Raw genomic sequence first — 20,510 nt, 5'->3', positions numbered from 1 at the left:
AAAAATAATTTATGATTATTTCATACTTTAAGTTATTTATTTTTTTAAGTTAGTTATTATTTTAGGACATATTTTCATTAATTACAGCCTTGATAAGCGATGACGCACAATAAAAATCATTCAACTGAAAAGTGATTTATCTATTTTTTTCTTAACTTGCACAACACACGTCTTATATTTAATCTAATGTTCACCTCAAAAATGAATAAAACTTGCAAATAATTTTTCATATTTTAAATAATTTAAATAATACAATTGAAAACTATTTAAAAACTGAAATTAAACGCACGCTCTCACAACGCCGTTTTAAAAATGCATAACCAATAATAGTGTTGTTGTGTGCCCGGGCCTCCTGAAGAAATCCTCTCATCCCCGTTTCCTGCTGAAACACAGTCAATGTCTTCATCAGCAGAAATTCACCGACAAGGCGTTAGAGACAATAGCAGCGTCTCTCACCTCCCCGGCCTGGCGCTGAGGGGCCCAGTTTGAGACTTCCTGTCCAGGCCACAGACTTTCACTTCTACGGGTGGACACAAAGTTGATGATTAGCTGACTCAGTCTGGACCGTGGCTGCAGGACATCTTGTCCTCCAATCAAGGCCTTCTCCATCATGGTCGATGTGAGCGGCCCGCTGCTTTCTCCAGTCTTCAGGGATGAAGACGGAGCACCCCGAGAGCTAATTGGACATGGCGCGTTACAAGCTGAGAACAAGCTAAGTGGAGCTGGCTGTCGGGAGAGACTGATGACGGTGAGCGCGGGGGGGACACACTTCCACTACGTAAGCACAACGTCAGTTCCTGTACCTGGTTGAACATTAACCGGCGAGCTAAAGCAGGGCTGCGCCGCTGTATCCTGAGCCATGCAGAGGAACAGGAAGAAGGTGCTTTGAATATGGAGCTCGCCTGTCAAGGGCTTGACTGGCCTAACAAAGCCATCAGTCAGCCCCTCTTTGTCTGCCTGAGCAAAACAAGATGGCAGCGCATGTCAGAGAAAATTGCCCTGTCTGTACTTTTACTGTATTAAGGACATTCATGCACCGAGAAGCTGAGGGCGTCACAGGAAGAGCCAGGATGTTGTGTGATAAAGGAAAAATCTACGGTGCAAGAACGTACACTGTCCTGCTGACACCTAAAGAAATTACCAAATGAAAGCGCTGGGAAGCTCCGCCATTAGATGTGGGTCAATGACATGACCATCTTTTATAAAAGGTATGCAGATATGCATTAAATATGCTATTTATACAGACAAATGCACCCCTTTATTCGGTTTATTTATTTATTTGTTTTATACACGTTTATGACTACACAAATAGGTATGGAGTGACATTAATGTAATGTTTATTACATACATATTTTTTTAGGATTCAATTTGGTTTAGGGGTAGTTGTGTTTAATTGTGCATATGCGTAATTTTCTGTTATTATATATTAAGTACATGTCACATTAAAATGTCTACTTGGTGTAACTGTCTACAGGAAGGAAAGCAATAATATAATATAATATTTATTTTTATATAAATATTAAATATTTAATAAATTATTTGGACATAAGATAAGATATTTAATAATATATATTATCATTTTAATAAAAATAGTCATGTTTAAAAACAAAAATGGCAAGACTTCTTTTTAAGGTGTCCTTTACATATTGTTATTGTACTTACTATTATAAACACATCTAATTATACATAATTGCATGAAATTAATCCCAAATTAAAGCCTAATCCTAATTTTGTCCAAATTTTGAGTGAGACCAAATATTATTTCTATTTGGAATCAACAGGAAATCATACCATAAATGGAAAATGGAAATTATATCAGCCAGAAGGCCTTCAGTTGCATGACCTGCAACTTATAATTATTATTATTATTATAAAATAGTTTTATTATAGACACCTAACAAAAATAAAAAGAACACAGATGTTTATTTCAAGTTATTTTATCAAGCAAGTCTTTTTAAATTCCCGTTCTACTAAATACAAATCTTGACATTCTTCATTATGTAACAAAAACACTACTCTATATCAGTACCGTATTAACCAATATCAGAACTAGGTTGCCATTTTTCAAAAACGCATGAGAGCAACATAAATACAAAAATTCATACATGCATTTTAAACTAGGCTTTTCTCATATACTTCCAGATCTTTGATCCACACCCACTGAAATCCTATGCTGAAGGAGCTCATGCTGAGTTTCTAAAATAGACCGCAGGCCTACAGGTAACCAGTTTGCTCTTTTGTTCCCACTACCCACTAATGTTAATAACTACTACTGTATGCAAAGTGTAAAATGCACCTCTTATGGCTGTATCTCTCCCACCAAAAGCTTCGGTTTTTACATGGTCTCCTGTTAACATATTTTGACCCATACCCAAAGAAATATGTTGCTTAATCGCAGCTCCAAAAATCACACTTTTCAAGAAACATATATATATATATATATATATATATATATATATATATATATATATATATATATATATATATATATATATATATATATATATATATATATATATATATATATATATATAGCTGAAAATATAAATCAATGATCAAATATTTGAATAACAGGCAGACTGCGTATATTCAGAAAGAAAGTCATCAGTTATTCAAATGCATCAAAGTGACTCTTAGTGAACAAAACATTTTTTTGTGGGTGTATTAAAGACGAGATGTTTAAATAGGGTCATCTGTCCTTAATCAACAATAACAAACTAACAATAATATATATATATATATATATATATATATATATATATATATATATATATATATATATATATATATATATACTCATTTGCCAATAATGTGCTGTTTAACATGTAATAAACGCTTTATAGCACGGTTATGACCTAATCTGTCCGTAATTCCTGACAGACAACAGGCGCTGGTGTCAGTTTGACAACAAAGGAGAAACGTGGCTCTTCTCGCATCTGCACCCCCTCCTCTCCCCAATCCTCGTCTGCTTAATTAACAAAGATGGGTCATTAGGGGGATTGTGAATGAGGTAACCAGACCCCGGATTAAAACGAACACAAGCTGCAAAAGAGCGAGAACACCCTCATTTATACTGCTAAACTTTCCACATTATTAGCGTCATTTAAGAATAGGATAGTGGAAGCAATAAGAGTTTATAGAATTACACAAACGGGGGGAATATTCCGCTATGCTAATGAGCTGGTCTTTGGAGACCGGGCTTAATGGGGTTTCAGTAGGAGCCTTTATTACCCGCTCCGCTCCACACCGGATCCGTCCACGAGGAGTAGAGGGGAGTCCGATAGCCTCGCTGATGTGATTGTCAGTGCTGCGTCTGGGCTAAAGTGCCTTGATTCATCTCCATCCAAATGGGCAGTGACGCCACGGCTGCATCTCCATCTTCGTCTGCAGAAGACCGAATTCCCTGGAAAATAATGAATCGCAGCTTCATTTGTAACTGTCAGAGAAAATCTCGGCTCGCCGCGGCTCTTCTTTCCGCTGATGAGAGCAAACGATCTCAAACTTCCAGAAGTTCACGGCTGTCATGTAGTGTCAGGGCTCAGACTACTTCGCGCTGGGAAAGTTGGGTGTCTTAAACGTTTGCTAATGTCAAAACTCTCATTTATTCCCACACAAACGGAGTCTCCCTCACACCGAGCTGCCTTTCTTTTTGTTGTCTGTTGTTTTTGTTTTTTTTCTCTTGTTAATGACAGGAGTCCGAGCCCTCGCAGAGGTCATCCATCTTCTGTGGACATCCACCCACTGATCGCTGCTGGCCAATCCAGACTCTGGTGGCCAGCATTATGGCCGTGTCAGGGTCCGAGCCCCCCCTCGGCCCCCTGTGATTAATCATCATTTGGAGAGCGGTGCTGGGACGTTCAGGAGAGGGGCCGGCCCCTGCAGGTGGTATCGGCTTTGGGGGAGAATGGACCTGCCACTGGGCCTTTGTTTCTTCTCCCCTGAACAACCGCGCCGCTTCTCCGACTTTACCTTGCTCCCAGAACGCCAAGAGAGACTTGCATTGGGATGGTGTTGGATCATAGGTAGATTGCTAATGAGTTTCAGGCCAAGTCCAGAAAGGTTCTCAAGAATGTCAAATATTGGCTCAAATTAGATAACAAGAGAGAGCTCTAAAGTAATAAAGTAAGTGATAGCAAAAACAGAAGCCAGGTCTTACCAATGCATCTAAATGTTGTTTTTCAAAATAAAATAAAGTAAAAAATGCTTAAAGAAGTGCACTTAATTGTACTTCAAATCGTAAAAGTCTACTTGCAGATAATATAATATTAATGGAATTTCAGACAACTTAGTGGAACATAAAAAAACTTGCATTGTTTCCTCACCCTCATGTTGTTCTGAACTTGCAGTAATTTCTTTCTTCTAACACAAAAGAAGATATTTTGTTTCTGGTCGGACAGTTTCTGGTCCCCATTGGCTTCTATAGTTCTATAGTTTTTTCCTACCATGCAAGTCAATGGAGAACAACAATTGTTTGGTTATCGACATTCTTCAAAATATTTTCTTTTGTGTTCCAAAAAAAAAGAAAAAAAGAAAGTCACACAGATTTGAAAGATGAGAAAAGAATGACAGATTTTTCATTTTTTGGTGAACTATCCCTGTAAGTACTTAAAAAGAGAAATTTTCAATAACATCAAATTCAAATTTCATACATCATATTTATATATTTTTTGTAATTTAAAGAAGCATTTATTTTATTTTGTTGACTAATATACTAAAACACATATTTAATGAAATATTTGATTATAAATGTAACTGTAGTGTGTATTTCAATATTACGTCAGTGGAAATTAATTTTTTTAAATTCCATTACAGTATACTTAAATTCTTTTTAAGTGGGCTAAAAGACATTTTTAATTTCAACTTAACATTTAAATTAAATGTAACTATAATATTTAGATTTTTGAGTGTCCCAAAACATTATATTATTATCACATTAATCCTGAAAAAAATGCTTTTTTAAAATGTATTCTAAAGGGTCATTTCATGACCTATCGCAGCTAATTTTCACATTATTTGCATCACTGAAAACAATAAAAGCTTACAGATTCAGTCTCAATAATGGCTTATGCAAAGTGCCAAAGAGTCTCTGTAAGGGGGAGGTGAAGGATTTGGGATTTTTACATTTTCTCTAGACAACGTGACTGGTGCTTGCACGTGCAAAACTCTCCGCCAAAGATGTTGGAGGTGGCCTGACAACTTTCCCAGTGTTTGCTGATGCCAGAAATGTTCTGAGTGGTTTCTAGGGTGTTGCTAAGCTGTCACTAAAGAGTTTAGAGTGATTATGTGGTAGTTACTAGGTGGTTCCTCACTGGCACAAATCAAAAGAGCCACCTTTAAGTCTATATATATATATATATATATATATATATATAGTGATATATATATATATATATATATATATATATATATATACTAACAATATAGAAAAACAGTAGACTGCATAATGTACACAAAAGAACACAAATCTGTGTCGTAACCACTGTAAAATAAATACAATAATGCAATGACACACATTTTAGCAACATTTTAGAACAGGATAGTGGATGCAAAAATGCATTCGTGCTAAATAAAGTCTTAGAAATCTAAAAACACCAGGTTTAGAAATAGGATACATGAGTGTATCAAAAAAGGAGACACATCACACATATTCAGACTAAACAAATTATGCCTTTTAACCATATTCAAGACCCTGGATTCATCAGTGTCAAACATTATTTCATTTTCCACTTGTGCAAAGCTGTTAGTCCATTGTGAAGTTCTTAAATAAGACGATTTTCCTGATGAAGACATTACGTCCTTTTGTTGTTTTGGGGGGAAACAGTGTATTAGAAAGCAATCACTCAGGATCACATAAATGAGTGTGCATCTAATGAATCAAAATCAACTAATTTTTCTCCCGTGACTGCTTTAGTCTATTTCTCACCATTAAACAGGGTGAACATTAAGAGGGTATTTAATAGCTCCATTTAATAGGTGGAAGCTTTTGGTTCATAAACCTCTAATGATGCTGATGCACACAATTCATTACTGACCACATCTAGAAATGATGGATCTGCAGCATAATGGGTAAACTTTGACTGAGCCGACAAAAGGCTAAGACTCTAACAAGACTCTCCATTAGCAAAAGGCTGGCATCAAATTAAAGATTGATTTAGCAGGACCATTTGTTACCAGCGCCTGACATGCAGCTCTGTCTGTTGAGACCGCCGAAGACATAGACACCCCATCATCTCCCCCTCGCACCCCTCGCAAGCCAAGATGAACGCCTGTAATGATGCCATTTGCTTAATTTTCTGTGCTGTATACGTTTGCGCTGCTCCACACACACACCTAAAATCTCTGTATCGTCTCACATCTTGAATCCTTTTTTTCAGATTTTTCGATATTTTATGCAGTGTTGTTCATAACGTCTTTTTTTTTTAATCTACAATAGCCCAAGACAATATGACGGTACAAAATCAGATGCTTCCTAGCAATCAGTTTATTCTGACTAATTCAAACTGTAAGTGTTACGCTTTCTGTTTTTAGCTTACCAAGAAATTAAAACGAAAAGCTTTTTTCGCCCAAGATCGTCACAGGAGAAATTCTGAAGCATCTTCACCTCGATGTCTTCCACGCCGTGATGGTTCGTATCGTGCCGAGTTGTCAAAAATGACAACTGTGCATGACTTTTGTCTGAGAAGCAAGCTGCTATATTCACCCATTCACCGATGAAATATCAAACATTCATAGAGATTAGTTTCATCGATTTAAATATCAAGAATTGATTAAAGGTTCCATTGAACCTACAGCCTTTCGCATTTTTCAAACGTGGCCATTTTCGCCACTGAAGCTTAAGAAGTTTGCCAGAAACTTTTAAAATTAAAGGGATACCAGGGATATCTTTAACGCCTGAATCTGAGAGTATACGGAGGCTCAAAGTGTTCACCCATTACGCTACAGTCAGTCCCAGAGAGCAGGAAAAAGTCTTTGGTGTTAAACAAAACATTAGTGTTAATGGTTGATGTTGCTAATAGGGAAGGCAAATGTCAATGATGGACCGGGTGTAATTAGTAATAATGAAGCTTGTGTTGGGATATGACCTGCTGCCCCAGTAGGACGGTGCTCTGAGAACAGATCAGATCAGAACCGGTGTCAATAAGAGAAATAGAGTACAGTTGCTGACGGCAGTTTGTCTATGATTATTACTTTGCGGCATGACAAGATGTGCCTACTTTCAGCTTTAGATACAATTTTTGTGATCTTCACATTGCAGTTAAGTTTAATCTACTTTAAGTCGATTTTTTTTAATATACAAAGTTGTTTAATGATTCAAATCAAGAGAGTTTTATTCAAAACACTATCTCACGACCAATTTGTAGGTGGCTAATTCGTACCGGAATTTTTGTACGATTTGTCTAAACCCCAGCGACGGGTGGGTATAGGTGTATAGGTCATTCCTAGCAAAATGCGTGAAGTTGTACAAATTTGTGCGAATTAGCCACCTCGTAAAATATGTATAAACTGATGCTGGATAATTCATACAAACTCATTCAAAATTGCTAATAAAACAATGAGTAGTATGTTAATACTATTTCAGTCTCTTTAACTCAAAATTTCATGCTTAGGTCAAAACGTTGCTCTTTCTTTCTTTGTCATGATTTCTGATATTTACTAGCAATTTCTTAATGAAAACCGACCTAAATTCTCGCTTATTTATAAAAACAGTGTACATTTTCATAAGAAATCATCATCTTGTTTTCTCATTAAATCCTATTGGATCCCTAAATATGCCTTGGCTTCTTTTTTCAATATCTCCTCACCGCAAAAAAACGACTTACTTAGTATTTTTGTCTTGTTTCTATCCAAAATATAAAAATTCTTAAAACAAGTAAAATGATCTGCCAGTGTGGTAAGTAAAATACTCTTGTTTTAAGAATACACTTATTATTTTTTTCCCTGGAAACATTTTGTTTATCTATTAAGAGTATCCCGATTTAAGAATTTGTAGATGTTTTGACTAGAAATGAGACAAAAATATTAAGACAAGCTCATTTTTGCAGCGCTCAAATAGTGCACAGTGAGTTATGTATCAAAGCAGGGGAGTGGGCAAATCTTTCAGGTATAACTAAATGATTTTAGCTAAAGATTCACTGATTTGCAAATAAATCTCACGAAGACAATCATCTGATTGACTGCGTTAGCACACACACGCGTGCACGTTGCACGCATGGCTTGCGTTGTCCACCCTCTCATCAAAATGCTTGAATGACACCAGAACCCACGACTCTGTCCGTCAAAGCATTTCAGCTCTTGCACCTCTGACTTAACATTACCATGACAATTTCAATGTCAAAGATGTAGGATACACATGAAGTCCAACCATTGTCTTGAGTTTCCTTCTTCCACTTTGTTACACCCCCATGAAACAGCGCGAGAGAGTTAGACGGCACCTCATATAGCCGCATGGCAGAATATAGACTATCAGTTTGAAACCAGATCAGTTTGCATGAGGAGCACCAGCCATCCCAGGAGTGTGTGAGTGTGTGTGGAGCGCTGTGTTGCTATTGGAGCGGTGTGAAGCTCTTGGAGGAGCCCACTCATATGATGGGAAGTCACAAAGAGCCACTCTCCATGCTGCACTGATAATGTGAGTATAGCGTTCACCATCACCAATGTTTCCTTATGCGTTTGAGCATGTGTGTGTGTGTGTGTGTGCACTTTAATGTACCGTAATGCTGCATGATGTTGAACCTGTGGGTGTACAGTACTTGTCTCTGTGAGCAGGGACCTTAATTTAGATAATGTGGATAATGGGATATTAGAATACATCAAATACCGGGGCGAAACTTTTTTTTCCCCCGGAAAGGTATTATTGCTTTCGACTGTTTCTGAGAGCAATTATGTCTTTTGAGTGCTACAAATTGACTTGACGTTATGTTGTCCTTCAAAAAATGGCAAATTAGAATAAAATGCATGTAATTAGACAAATATACTTGAGTTGAAAATTCATACCGAGAGCTTTTATTTTCGGCCAAACTGTTTTAGATGTTATAAAATGAAAACTGTTTCCGATTATTTTTGTTGATGTAAATTTAAAAACACTAATATTTTGAATTAGGAATCATGCCTTTACATCTCCCAAATATATTTCAAATACAAAGACAATGATTTTCTCTAAAGGCCGTGGAATATAATGTCATTAATCCTCAGTCAGGCTCTTGTACATAAATAGGAAATTTAAACAGATTATTATTATCAAAAAAACAAAAACAGAAGAACAATTGTTAGCTCGCCAATACCACTAGCACAAACGAAGAAGTCCTTTGAAGGTGAGCATCTATAGAAAAGTAACACCTACACAAATTCACTAAGAAAAACGGCCTCCTACTCTGTAAAAAGAACAATTCATGTTGTGCGGAGTCTCCCACGGTTAGTCTTTAGATCTCAGCTGGCTCTAGAGCAGGTTTGTGTCCATTCACCCCTCTTCGACAAACCTCATCTGAATTTTGTGGGCGTAACTTGACAGCTTGCTTTATGGCGTATTGTCATATGCCTGACCAGTTTGGAGAGACATTCCGTTCCTGGAGCGGATTTATAAATTGTCCTGTTTTCCTTTTTACGAATACAGACCATTACAGCGATGCTCCTGACCCTTATTATTTCTTTCTTATATTTCGGCTGACTTTGGGCGCTTTTGGGAATAAAACGACATTTTATGATCAAATTATATTTAGAACACAGAACCTGCGACATCTGTGGAACCTTTCCATGCTCAAAAGTTTCTATATTGTGAGAAAGGGGTTCTTTAAATAAATGCAGAAGTTCACACTCATAGGGAAAAAAAAGATCTTTTAAGAAATGTTTTTTTTTAATGGCATTGCCACAAAATCCCTATATTGGATTGTATATATATATATACATATATATATATATATATATATATATATATATATATATATATATATATGTGTGTGTGTGTGTGTACTTTGTATATTTATTATGCAAATATACACATATAGTACATATTTTGAAAATGTATATATTATATATTAATATTATTATATTTTATATTATACCTAAAAAATATTTAATGTATAAACGTAACATATTTTTCTTAAATATGGGCATGCATTTGTCTGTATTTATATATGCATAATAAATATACACAGTACACACACATAAATTATGTAAACAAAAACTTTTTGGGATGCGATTAATCGCGAGTAATCGTTTGGCAGCAGCACAAGAAATAATTTCCCAGTTGTTTTCATGCATAGAAAGTAAACAGTAATACTAGTGAAGTAGTGAACTGGCCTGTTTACTCAATTTGTGAGTACAGTTATATCATAAAGCCTTTTGTTGTGTGCGCTGATCTCAAGGACAATTTGATGAGTAATAGAGAACAATGAAACAAGACCTGAAAAACAAAGCAAAGGCTGATGCAGAAGGATGTCATTCTATGTATCCTCAATGTGCAGGAGTCATTTGACCCTAGGAGACCCCGAGCACATGCAAGAAAGAAAGCTCTTGAATTCAGTGGCTGCCATGCGTGGGTGTCCATTACATTGAGACCATCATTCCCAGCAGGGACAGCCAGATCCCAGCTGCCAATGGGCATTCGGCGGGCCCGGCACGCTCTGCCAAAGCGGGCCACTTCTGCACAGTGTGCAAACATTTTTGCATCTGTAGGCGTACAACAAAAGACACATGCATCTGAAGAAGTTTCCTTCTTTCGTTTGTGGGGGAGGAAGCAAGAATCCCTGAAAATGCGAAGCATTCAGATGCGACAGTCAGCGGTAAAGATCGCCGCTCTTCTGTGCAGACTTTTGTGTTTGTCTCGAGCTGTCGCACAGCCACGTTTAACCGGTTTGTATCGCGGCAGTTGGTGCGGCTGTAAATATAAAAGGTCAATGAGGTCACGAGGTAAAACCGAATAAAAGCTAATCCACCACTGATCCCAAAGCCAATTCCTATTTCCTTCGCAATTAATAAAGCTAGCAGAAACAGGACCAGGTTCATTACCTCCTCATTATGGATGTTCAGGCCCCGAACCGAGACAATATTTAAAGGGCTTCCCCCATTAACAGCGGCTGACACGTCCCTGTAATCAGTCTGGCTGCGGTCTGTCACATTACTCGCCGCAGTCTTTATTCACGGGGCAAGAAAAGCACCGGCGCGCCTGACAAACACGCAAAGCTGTTTGGCACTAAACGTCCGCGAGCGATAATGTAACTGCGGCGTGTCGCTGGCCCTGACTCGCTATTGAGCGTTTAGGGTGATTTGCGGGGACGCACTTCAGTCGATATCTACTGAGATGTCATTATGACGACACGACCTTCTTGCTAATTGCCCGCTTGAGCGACAGCGGCGATAAAAGATTCAGAGCGGACCGTGTGGACTAGAGGGGATCTCAGACAGGTTACGGATGCATGGGGCCCTTATTAAATCATTACCCACAAAACCGATTAACAGCCCTGAAAATGTCCTCTCAGACAGACTTGGGGGATGACTTTTGGCTTTCTACACATTTCTCAGCGTTCGATGGCAGTCACCTCAAAAGCATTCGCTCTTAAAAATAAAATATTTATGCCACGATACTACTTTGTGCCATCGAAGAACCTTTTTTTTTTTCTAAAAAAGAACCTTTTGAGCATTCAAAAAAGTTCTGTGAATTTTAAAAGTTCTTTTCAAAACCACTGATGCCTTTACAGAAGCGTATTCTGAAGCTCTGGTTTATACACGTAGCGTCTCAGTACTAGCATCCATCCACCGTAGAGTCAGTGATAAGCGTATGCAGTGGCAACAGATGGCTCCATTTGTAATTCATTGAGTAATTATGACACTCTGATGGTGTTCTGAGATCACAAACTGTTCCCAAGCCATGCTTATGATGACAGCAACACCTTCTCAAAAATAACCCCAGCTTGCATGGGTGGCGATAAAAATATACGTGATTGATGGACAACAGGAAGCTTTGGGGATTTTCATTGTAGTATCAAAACTGGGGGTGTGTGCTGAGGTTTCCTGCGAGAGGGCTTATTTAGACTCCCATTCAGGCGGCTGTCAAGCGTGAAGAACAAATAATGCTAAAATAATTCTTTGAATTGCTAATGATCTGATTGTCAAAAATCAGGACAGGCTCCGACCCTAAAGAACATCCTCTCTGTTGTTTTAAACGTTACAAACGTTAAACCTTTTCTGGTGTGAAGCAGTGACAGTAAAATGCTTTCGTCTTATAACGTGGATTGCAAAACCATATTTATGGTTGATATTTGTAGTTAAAGCACCAGGAGGAAAAACTACTTCTGCGATTTAAGCACGATTGACCAAATGCAAAGGATACGATAAAATCCATGCTTTATTAAAAATATAATAATTAAAGAATAATTGCTTTTCCATTTTATACAAGATGAATGTGCAAGTTATAAACACCCGCTAGTCCATTGTGATTTTTATTTGCTTTGCTTAAAGAGATAACTGCTAATAATGAGGTTATATCAGTTATTAATCTATAAGAGCAACGATGTAAAAATAGCTTTTTTTATGTGTCCCCAATACAGCGGTTTGAAGAGACAGTCTGCCTTAAAGGGACATATACTGCCCCCTGTCCAAATGATAAGATATAACCCACGCAGGTCGTGTAGGACTATGCGCATATTAATTTAGTTACAGGTAGCCTATAATATAGCCTGTAAGTTTTTTAAATAAATATACACTCGATATAGTTCTAAATAGACTATTTTAAGTAGAGCTTATTTACACAATAAAACCCCCTCACTAATTTGCATAGGCCACGGGCCTATTCAAATCTCCCGACAAACAGCAGCGCGCCATCTCCATCCAGGCATCTCGTTCCCGAAAAGTTTCGAACGCGACCAGAATTGCGCACGCGAGGAAATCCATTTATTTTTGCTCCCGGAGAACCGACGCTTTTTCGGACAATCCCGGTGCGCTTTACACCGAAATGGCAGCCGTCTGTAAACGCTGTCGAAACGCGTACACGCGACCATAAGCACAGTCATACCGGCCCGTCTGCACGACGTGTGGGATGTCGGAAGTTCAGTGGAAGAGTTTTTCCAGAGATGAACACAAATGCCCTGAAAACGCACATACACTCGAGCGATCATTCCAACAGTCATAACGCGGAGAGGAGACGAGTAGCGACTTGACTAGCAGCTCTTAACCACCGGCGCGAGACGCGGACACGGACTGAGCGCGAGGACTTCAGTTCGTGGAGCGCGCGCGGCAACGATTTATAGCCAATTGAACTTTTTGGGGGAAAAAAAGTGTACTGTGCGATTTGTTTTTTTTTCTGATTTCATGTTATGTGGATTTCTTCAAGTGTGCACACTTTAACTTAATTATTTTTGATTAATTATAACCGAGCGCCGTATTTGGTCATTTGTTTAACGCACCTCAGATCCCGAATAAGTCATATTCTAAAGGGCACTGTAGATGTAGGGCTGTAAAACAAATGCAGTATAGATATATTATCCATTAGCTAAAGCATAAGATCACGACACTCAAAGAAAAGCTGTGCGTTTTTGGACATGCAGACTTTTTTAATATGAATCGATTCTGTATTAGACTAAAATCATTGGCTCAAATTCCGACCTCATCTCCCTCCTCCCCCGTACGTCTTACTAAGAGAAGTTTCTAAACCCACGAGGGGAATTTACTTCTATCAACTTTTTTATTTAGTCGCATCTTTAAACCTCACAGCGGAAAGCATTTCTATTTATGTATACAGACATTTACATTTGGAAAGTTTTAGTTGCTTGCCCTCGAGTTTTGAAAGAAGAGGAGAGTCGAATTTATTGAACATAGTACATTCAATTTAGGTCTAGGCTATAACACGAAAAACAAAATGATGGCTTTGAGCAAATTTTGCTGAGGCAGAAATTCACGTGCAGCTAGCTGTGTTTTTTTTTTAAGCATCGGGATATTAACGCAACAAAGTTTCGGAAGATAAAATAAATGGCTAATTATTATTTTTTAATTTTTTCTAAACTTTTAGAATCGTAAATAAATCAACTTTCCAGCAACATTCTAATTATAGAACGCAGTTACTAAAAACGTTTTCCTCTTTCCAAAAACATGGGGTCTATTCAAATAGAGGTAGCGCACTTTCCGACTGTGCCACTGAAGCAAAGGTAGAAATTCCGTGATTGTGTATCTCATTTGATTGTGGTTTTCTGATGCTGGTTGAGGCGCGTCTCTTTGCTCGGCAACACTCGCGAGTTTCCGATACTCAATTTCCGGAATACGCTCCATAAATGGACGAAGGGGTGTAGCTGTTTACCGGATTAAAACCATTTATGGAGCGATAATGAACCGGAATTCCTGATTGAGAATGATGCTTTGTATCAAAACGCTAGTTTTGGCTTCAGTACATTTAATGTGTTGCCTTATTTTTTTGTTATTGTTATCTAAAAAAATATTTTCATACAACAAGCAATGTACGTTGCTCTTTTTTTTCCTCCCAGCGCATTGGTTTTATGCATGAGCGGCCGTACAGAAAGGATTCTCCATTGACAAGTGTTACCTCGACGCGTCACAGGGTCCGCGACCAATCAGATCGCGCAGCGCCACTTTTCTTTTGCCATCCAGTCCTTAAATGGTCAATGACGTAACGGCACATTGATAGGCTCGCCATAAATACATACTACCGCCAGCAGCTCCACAAGGATCTGTCATTCAACAACACAGAGCCGTCAGATGGCATCATAGTGAACGCTAAACTCACTGACAGCTTTCCACATGAAACGTTTCGAGCGAGCGTTAGCACTGGCACAAAACATTTTGTGAACATCTGAACGAGTGCTCCTTCGGACTTCGCGATGACAGCTAAAACTTTGGAGAAAGCCCCTGTAACTCTCGGTGGCTTCGTGCACCCTCTTTCCGAAAGCATCTACTCGGTGGACGAGATCGCCACATCGCTGCCAGCCTCTGTGACTATATTTCCAAACGGTGATTTAGGAGGGCATTACGAGCAGATAAACCCGGGAGGTAAGAATGCCGCGCGCGCTTCCATCCTCACGTGCTCTGTGTTTACGCGTCGCTCGCGACCGAGGCTTTTTGGTGCTTTGCAGAAAAACCAAACCTGCTAAAACTGCCTGCTCATTTATTTCACGCGAAACCAAAGTTCGTTGACTACTTTAGAAAATAAGTTGCCTGGCGTTGGTGTCATTTACAGCGGACAGCTCGCGTAAAAGCTACGCGCGCTGCGTCCGACAACTGCGTGATCCATAAAGGCAGCCTTCTTTCGCGTGTCCCTAAACTTTTGTTTTATGCGTATGTATTTGCAGATGGCTTGATTGGCGGGGATATGAGCACGGAGAAGCGCTCTCTCGACTTGACCTATTCCAGCAGCTTCGCGCAACCGGCTGGCCCTCGCAACCAAACTTTCACCTACATGGGAAAGTTTTCCATCGACTCCCAGTACCCAGGAAACTGGAACCCAGAGGGCGTGATCAACATCGTGAGCGCGGGGATCCTGGGCATGACCCAGCCATCCTCAGCATCCTCGTCACCTGCCTCCTCAGTCTCCCCCAGCCACTTCTCCAGCACTCTCAGCTGCACCATGGCGCAGAACCAGGCGGACATGGAGCACATCTACTCGCCCCCACCGCCCTACTCTGGATGCGGGGAGGTGTATCAAGACCCGTCCGCGTTCCTCTCCACCTCCACCTGTCCGATCTCCTACCCTCCGCCATCCTACTCCTCCCCAAAGCCAAGCGCGGACTCCGGGCTGTTCCCCATCATCCCGGACTACGCCGGCTTTTTCCAGCCGCCGTGCCAGAGGGACATGCAGTCGATGCCCGACCGCAAACCGTTCTCGTGCCCGCTGGACTCGTTCAGGGTCCCGCCTCCGTTGACCCCCCTGAACACTATCAGGAACTTCACGCTGGGGGGACCGGTGTCTGACGGGCCCCGGCTACCCACAGCCTACAGCCCGCAGAACTTACCCCTCAGGCCCATCCTGCGCCCGAGGAAATACCCCAACAGACCCAGCAAGACCCCCGTGCACGAGCGGCCCTACCCGTGCCCCGCGGAGGGCTGCGACAGGCGCTTCTCCCGGTCCGACGAGCTCACCAGACACATCCGCATCCACACCGGCCACAAACCCTTCCAGTGTCGGATATGCATGAGGAACTTTAGCCGCAGCGACCACCTGACGACCCACATCCGCACGCACACCGGCGAGAAGCCCTTCGCCTGCGACTTCTGCGGGAGAAAGTTCGCGCGGAGCGACGAAAGAAAGAGACACACCAAAATCCACCTGCGACAGAAGGAGAGGAAGTCATCCTCGTCGTCCTCCGGGGTGTCCAGCTCGGAGCGCGGCGTCGCCACGGGCATCTGCTCGTCCAGTTCAAGCCAGTAAAACTTTCAGCTGGACCGTGCAATATCCAACACTATGTAGGCAATACGACGACAATAATAACGCACCATTCGCGATATATTAAAACCGGGTGGACCGATGAAAGTGAAATCAAACCACGGTGCCAAATGGTACCATGGACGCATTCGTGGCGCGCACTTTTGAAGCCGGAGCGATTTGTTCGTTTTCTTTTTTGCCTCAGTCGCATGCTGACTGACCAAACGCACTTTGTTTGAATATGTTAGGCCGATTAATTTAATAATTAAAAAAAAAAAAATAACCATAGCACGTGGGAGACTTGTGTCCAAGGCAAAGGCGGAACGCTGATCGGTGGCGTTTAACAAAGTTAACTTAAACAGACTAAACTTTTCAAACGTGTCACTATTTTCTCCCATCGTCGTGCCTTTCGTCCGTTCATCTTGTACATACACCCGGAGGCTTGAATTAAATTGTACATTATCCTTTAATATGAAATTTTTGGAAGATATATTTTTGTACAAACCGTTTCGTGTCGAAAGTGTTGCATTTGTGCTTAAAACATGGATTGTGTATAGGCCTGCATAGCTGAAACTCATAGCGACTTGACGTTTGTTCTGTGGTTTGTTCTGATATAAATGTATTTGTTATGAAGTGACTAACGCGGGTCAATAATGTCCTACTTTGTCAACATGAAAACAATAAACGGCACATGAATTGTGAACTCATGCTCGTTGCGCGCGCCTCTATAAGAAGGTGCAAAAGGGAAAAAGTGAAAGAGACTTTTGGGGACATTCCCCGTTTTGGGCATCACTGAGCTCTGACTCACGATCTCATAAGGGCCAGCACCCACACAGGGTGTTGTTTACAGATGCACAAAGGGTGTGAATATATTCAGAGCGTGCTGCGTTCAATACAGGGCAGAAAGTTTGAGGGGAGATATGGTGGATAATCAAAAACTTTCACCGGTTCTGAATTCACCGGTTCGCCAGCTAGGAGCAATCCCTACGGCGTCTACGCTGTGAAAACTGAGAGACGACGCCGAAGATATGGCAGATAATTGTTTTGAACACTATGAATCTTTGTGGTTTTGTGTGGTTGGAGGTATAACAACCCCCGCATTCAGAGCTGGGACATCCCCGTATTTACATCAAGCAATGCATCAAATTTGGCATAGGTGTATGTAACTAAACATAGTTTGATAAGAGGCTAAAATAATAAATGGACAATAGTAAATAGCTGAAAGAATGAATAAAATCGTATTCAAAGCGATTAAAAAGACACTCGCTCTGCTAAACTAATGTTGATGACTTCAAAGAGAAAAAATAGAACGGCCTATGTTTATGTGCTCTTTCCCACTGAGTTAAACTAGGCAGAATTTAGCACTGAACGAATTAAATGTTTTCTGTTGAGCTCACATGACCCTGAAGGGATGCGGGAAAGCTCGAAGTCCGAAAAAAAGAATCTCGATTAAATCATTTTGCTTTTAAGATGCCTCCTACATTAATGTTACAGACGTTTATTTACCAACGCGTGGGAAACATGACGCCAGGTTAGACGTTAATACGTCTGTAAACATTCACTGTGAAAGTCTGACTTTTTAATAGTTGTCACTCCAGCGGGCGAGAGCCTATTAGACATCAGCAATCGTTATCGCAGTAATAACAGAACTAAGAAACGCTAATTATACACACTTTAAAGATGAGAAGAATTTTTTGCTTCCCGCTTTCCTCTCCACAATGTTTCTCATACGCGACGGATAACAACAGCTTAAGAGTAAATCATTAAATATAAATCATAGAAAAGTAACAGCTGATGCCCAATTGCAGTGTCAAAAACTTATATTGTATTAGTATATAGAAATGATTTATTTTTATAAACAGATATTCTTATGTATTCATATAAGATGAATATATTATAATAAAAAATATATTTACTATATAGTTATACTATATACGTTACTATATAGTTTTTCAGCATATTACAAAAACACTTTCAGAAGATAGAATCAATAAATACAAACCTATTAAAAAAATTACAAAAATTATATATATATATATATATATATATATACATATATATATATATATATATTACATGTATATATATATACACACACATATACATATACATGCATATAAATATATATATATATATATATATACGCATATAAATATATATATACACACACACACATATACATATATATATACAGTATATACCTATATATATATAAAATAGCCTTTCACATGATGCACACAAAATTATTTCTTTAATAAAAGACAAAGCCAAATTGAAAAAATGATTTATGAGCATTTTAATTGTACTTTAAAGTTAAAAATATAAACAGTACATAAAAATTTGTGTTTGTATATTTTTTAAATAAATTAAAGTATTTAATATAGATATATAGTGTGCACTTATACAAGAGTAAATGCCTTTTAAGCATGTATACATTCATTATTCACAAGCAAAGTCACAAACTGATGTACACAGTTTTGGAATGGACATCTTAAAATCTTGTCGTGACGTCTAGAGTTTTTTTTTGAAAAAAAAACCCCACAAAAAATGATTTTTGATTACTCTGATTTAAAGTGAGGACGGATCATAGGCCATCCCAGCGTTCATCTCTCTACACCGAAACCTCACGACTTCCGTCTGGGGATCTCTAGAAGCCAGGTTTCGTCTTAACAAGCAAGGCCACAAACTGATGTACAGAACAGGCATCTTAAAATCATGTGGTGACGTTTGAAGAACAAAATAAGATTAAAACGTCTGAGCTAGAATGAGGACGGATCGTAGGCAATTCCAGTGTTCATTTCTCTACACCGAAACTTCAGGACCGGGGTACGGCTCGCCCCCACACCAGAAATCTTCCGGCTGGGGGATCTCTAAGAGCCAGGTTTCGTCTTCACCGCCCTGCTCTGACTTTTTGCCCGCAGTTTGTAAAACTTTGTAGTAGTGACAATCTCTCCCGTTGTCAGGGTCATACGGCGGTGCTAGTATATCAAGAAACGCAGCCGGCCCGTCCGCCGCGTCAATTTCATGAAGGTTGTCTTTGAGAGGGGTCAAGATGCAAGGGCCACTCTGATAAGAAAACTGTCCGGAGGACCTGAGCGCGGCTCTCCTCACATCACCTCCCTGGAAAGGCAACAGCGGTGGATCAAACTGCCTCTCGGTTTCACTCTCAGCTCCATCAGATTTATCCAACTTGTCATAACACCTTATATTGACCTTGCCGTACAGCACCTTCAGCATGCCATTCATCCCAGGATGGTCATGCAGAGGGATGGAAGCCCCGGATTTCAGCAGAAACACTCCCATGCTGAAGACGTCAGTCTCACAGATGTGCATGTATGTGACTGGAGGGACAGCTGCGGACTGCGAGGATGATATGGAGACTTTCTTCGGTGGCGCAATCCTCAGATCCGCAGCCCTGATGTCCGATAGCAGGGTGACCAACTCTGCCTGCCGGTCTAAAAACGTCTTATTATCCCCGATGGCAGAGGTCGAGCAGTTCGTGAAGGTCACGCAAGCCTGGCTCGCTATCTTCTGGATCAGCGGGGTCTTGTTGTTCCTCGGCATGTTTAATAGGAGAAAACAAACGTAACCGTGATTTGCTTCGAGCCACGCGACGAGCACAAACGCGCTGTTATGCCGGACGAGATCGTATCGCGGGAAGCATTTAAAGCGATCGAGTGTGTATATGCTGAAAGTTATGATAGAAATAAATCCATTGAGGTGCAAACGTTAATTTTAGCATCTGGGTAAAATCCACAAAACCCACGTCTCCACCACCCCATTCATGGCTATCAGATCCACACGTCCGCGGCTACTGCGCACGCGCACACACACAGGAAGCGTTTGGGTCTTGTAGTTCTCTCGCGCTTACGGATGGAAAATAATTTCTTATAATCACAGATAAACAGGAGAACCGATTGAGGCTAGCTCTGTCAATAGACTCTGACTCTCAAGCAGGTATGTTTATTTTCGCAAATGAGAACCAGTGTAAAATAAACGCGCGCGTCGGCCCATCAGTAGAACTACAAAGCCCAGCAACTCCCACACTTTTGTCCCTCTCTAGTGAGTGCGAGGGGTGGGAGGCCCGTTGGGCCATTCAACTCTGTCCCTTCCCCCACAGCCATCCTGGACCACAACAACACATCACCAC

The 20,510-nt window shown here is 40.1% G+C and overlaps 2 protein-coding genes across 2 annotated transcripts; one reads left to right on the top strand and one right to left on the bottom strand.

Moving 5' to 3' along the window:
- The first annotated feature begins 14,659 nt into the window (after positions 1-14,659).
- Positions 14,660-17,067, top strand: egr2b (early growth response 2b). Its single transcript, XM_043253099.1, has 2 exons — positions 14,660-14,991; positions 15,291-17,067. The coding sequence occupies exons 1-2, from the start codon at positions 14,823-14,825 to the stop codon at positions 16,364-16,366; spliced, it is 1,245 nt and encodes a 414-aa protein (XP_043109034.1). The 5' UTR covers positions 14,660-14,822; the 3' UTR covers positions 16,367-17,067.
- A 1,574-nt stretch (positions 17,068-18,641) lies between these two features.
- On the bottom strand, positions 18,642-20,173 carry adoa (2-aminoethanethiol (cysteamine) dioxygenase a). The gene has a single exon (XM_043253096.1). The coding sequence runs from the start codon at positions 19,922-19,924 to the stop codon at positions 19,163-19,165; it is 762 nt and encodes a 253-aa protein (XP_043109031.1). The 5' UTR covers positions 19,925-20,173; the 3' UTR covers positions 18,642-19,162.
- Between the last annotated feature and the right edge of the window lie 337 nt (positions 20,174-20,510).

Source organism: Puntigrus tetrazona, chromosome 12, assembly GCF_018831695.1.
Source record: "Puntigrus tetrazona isolate hp1 chromosome 12, ASM1883169v1, whole genome shotgun sequence".
NCBI lineage: Eukaryota > Metazoa > Chordata > Actinopteri > Cypriniformes > Cyprinidae > Puntigrus > Puntigrus tetrazona.
The sequence above is the reverse complement of the archived record's forward strand: the minus strand, read 5'-3'. Positions and strand labels throughout refer to the sequence as shown.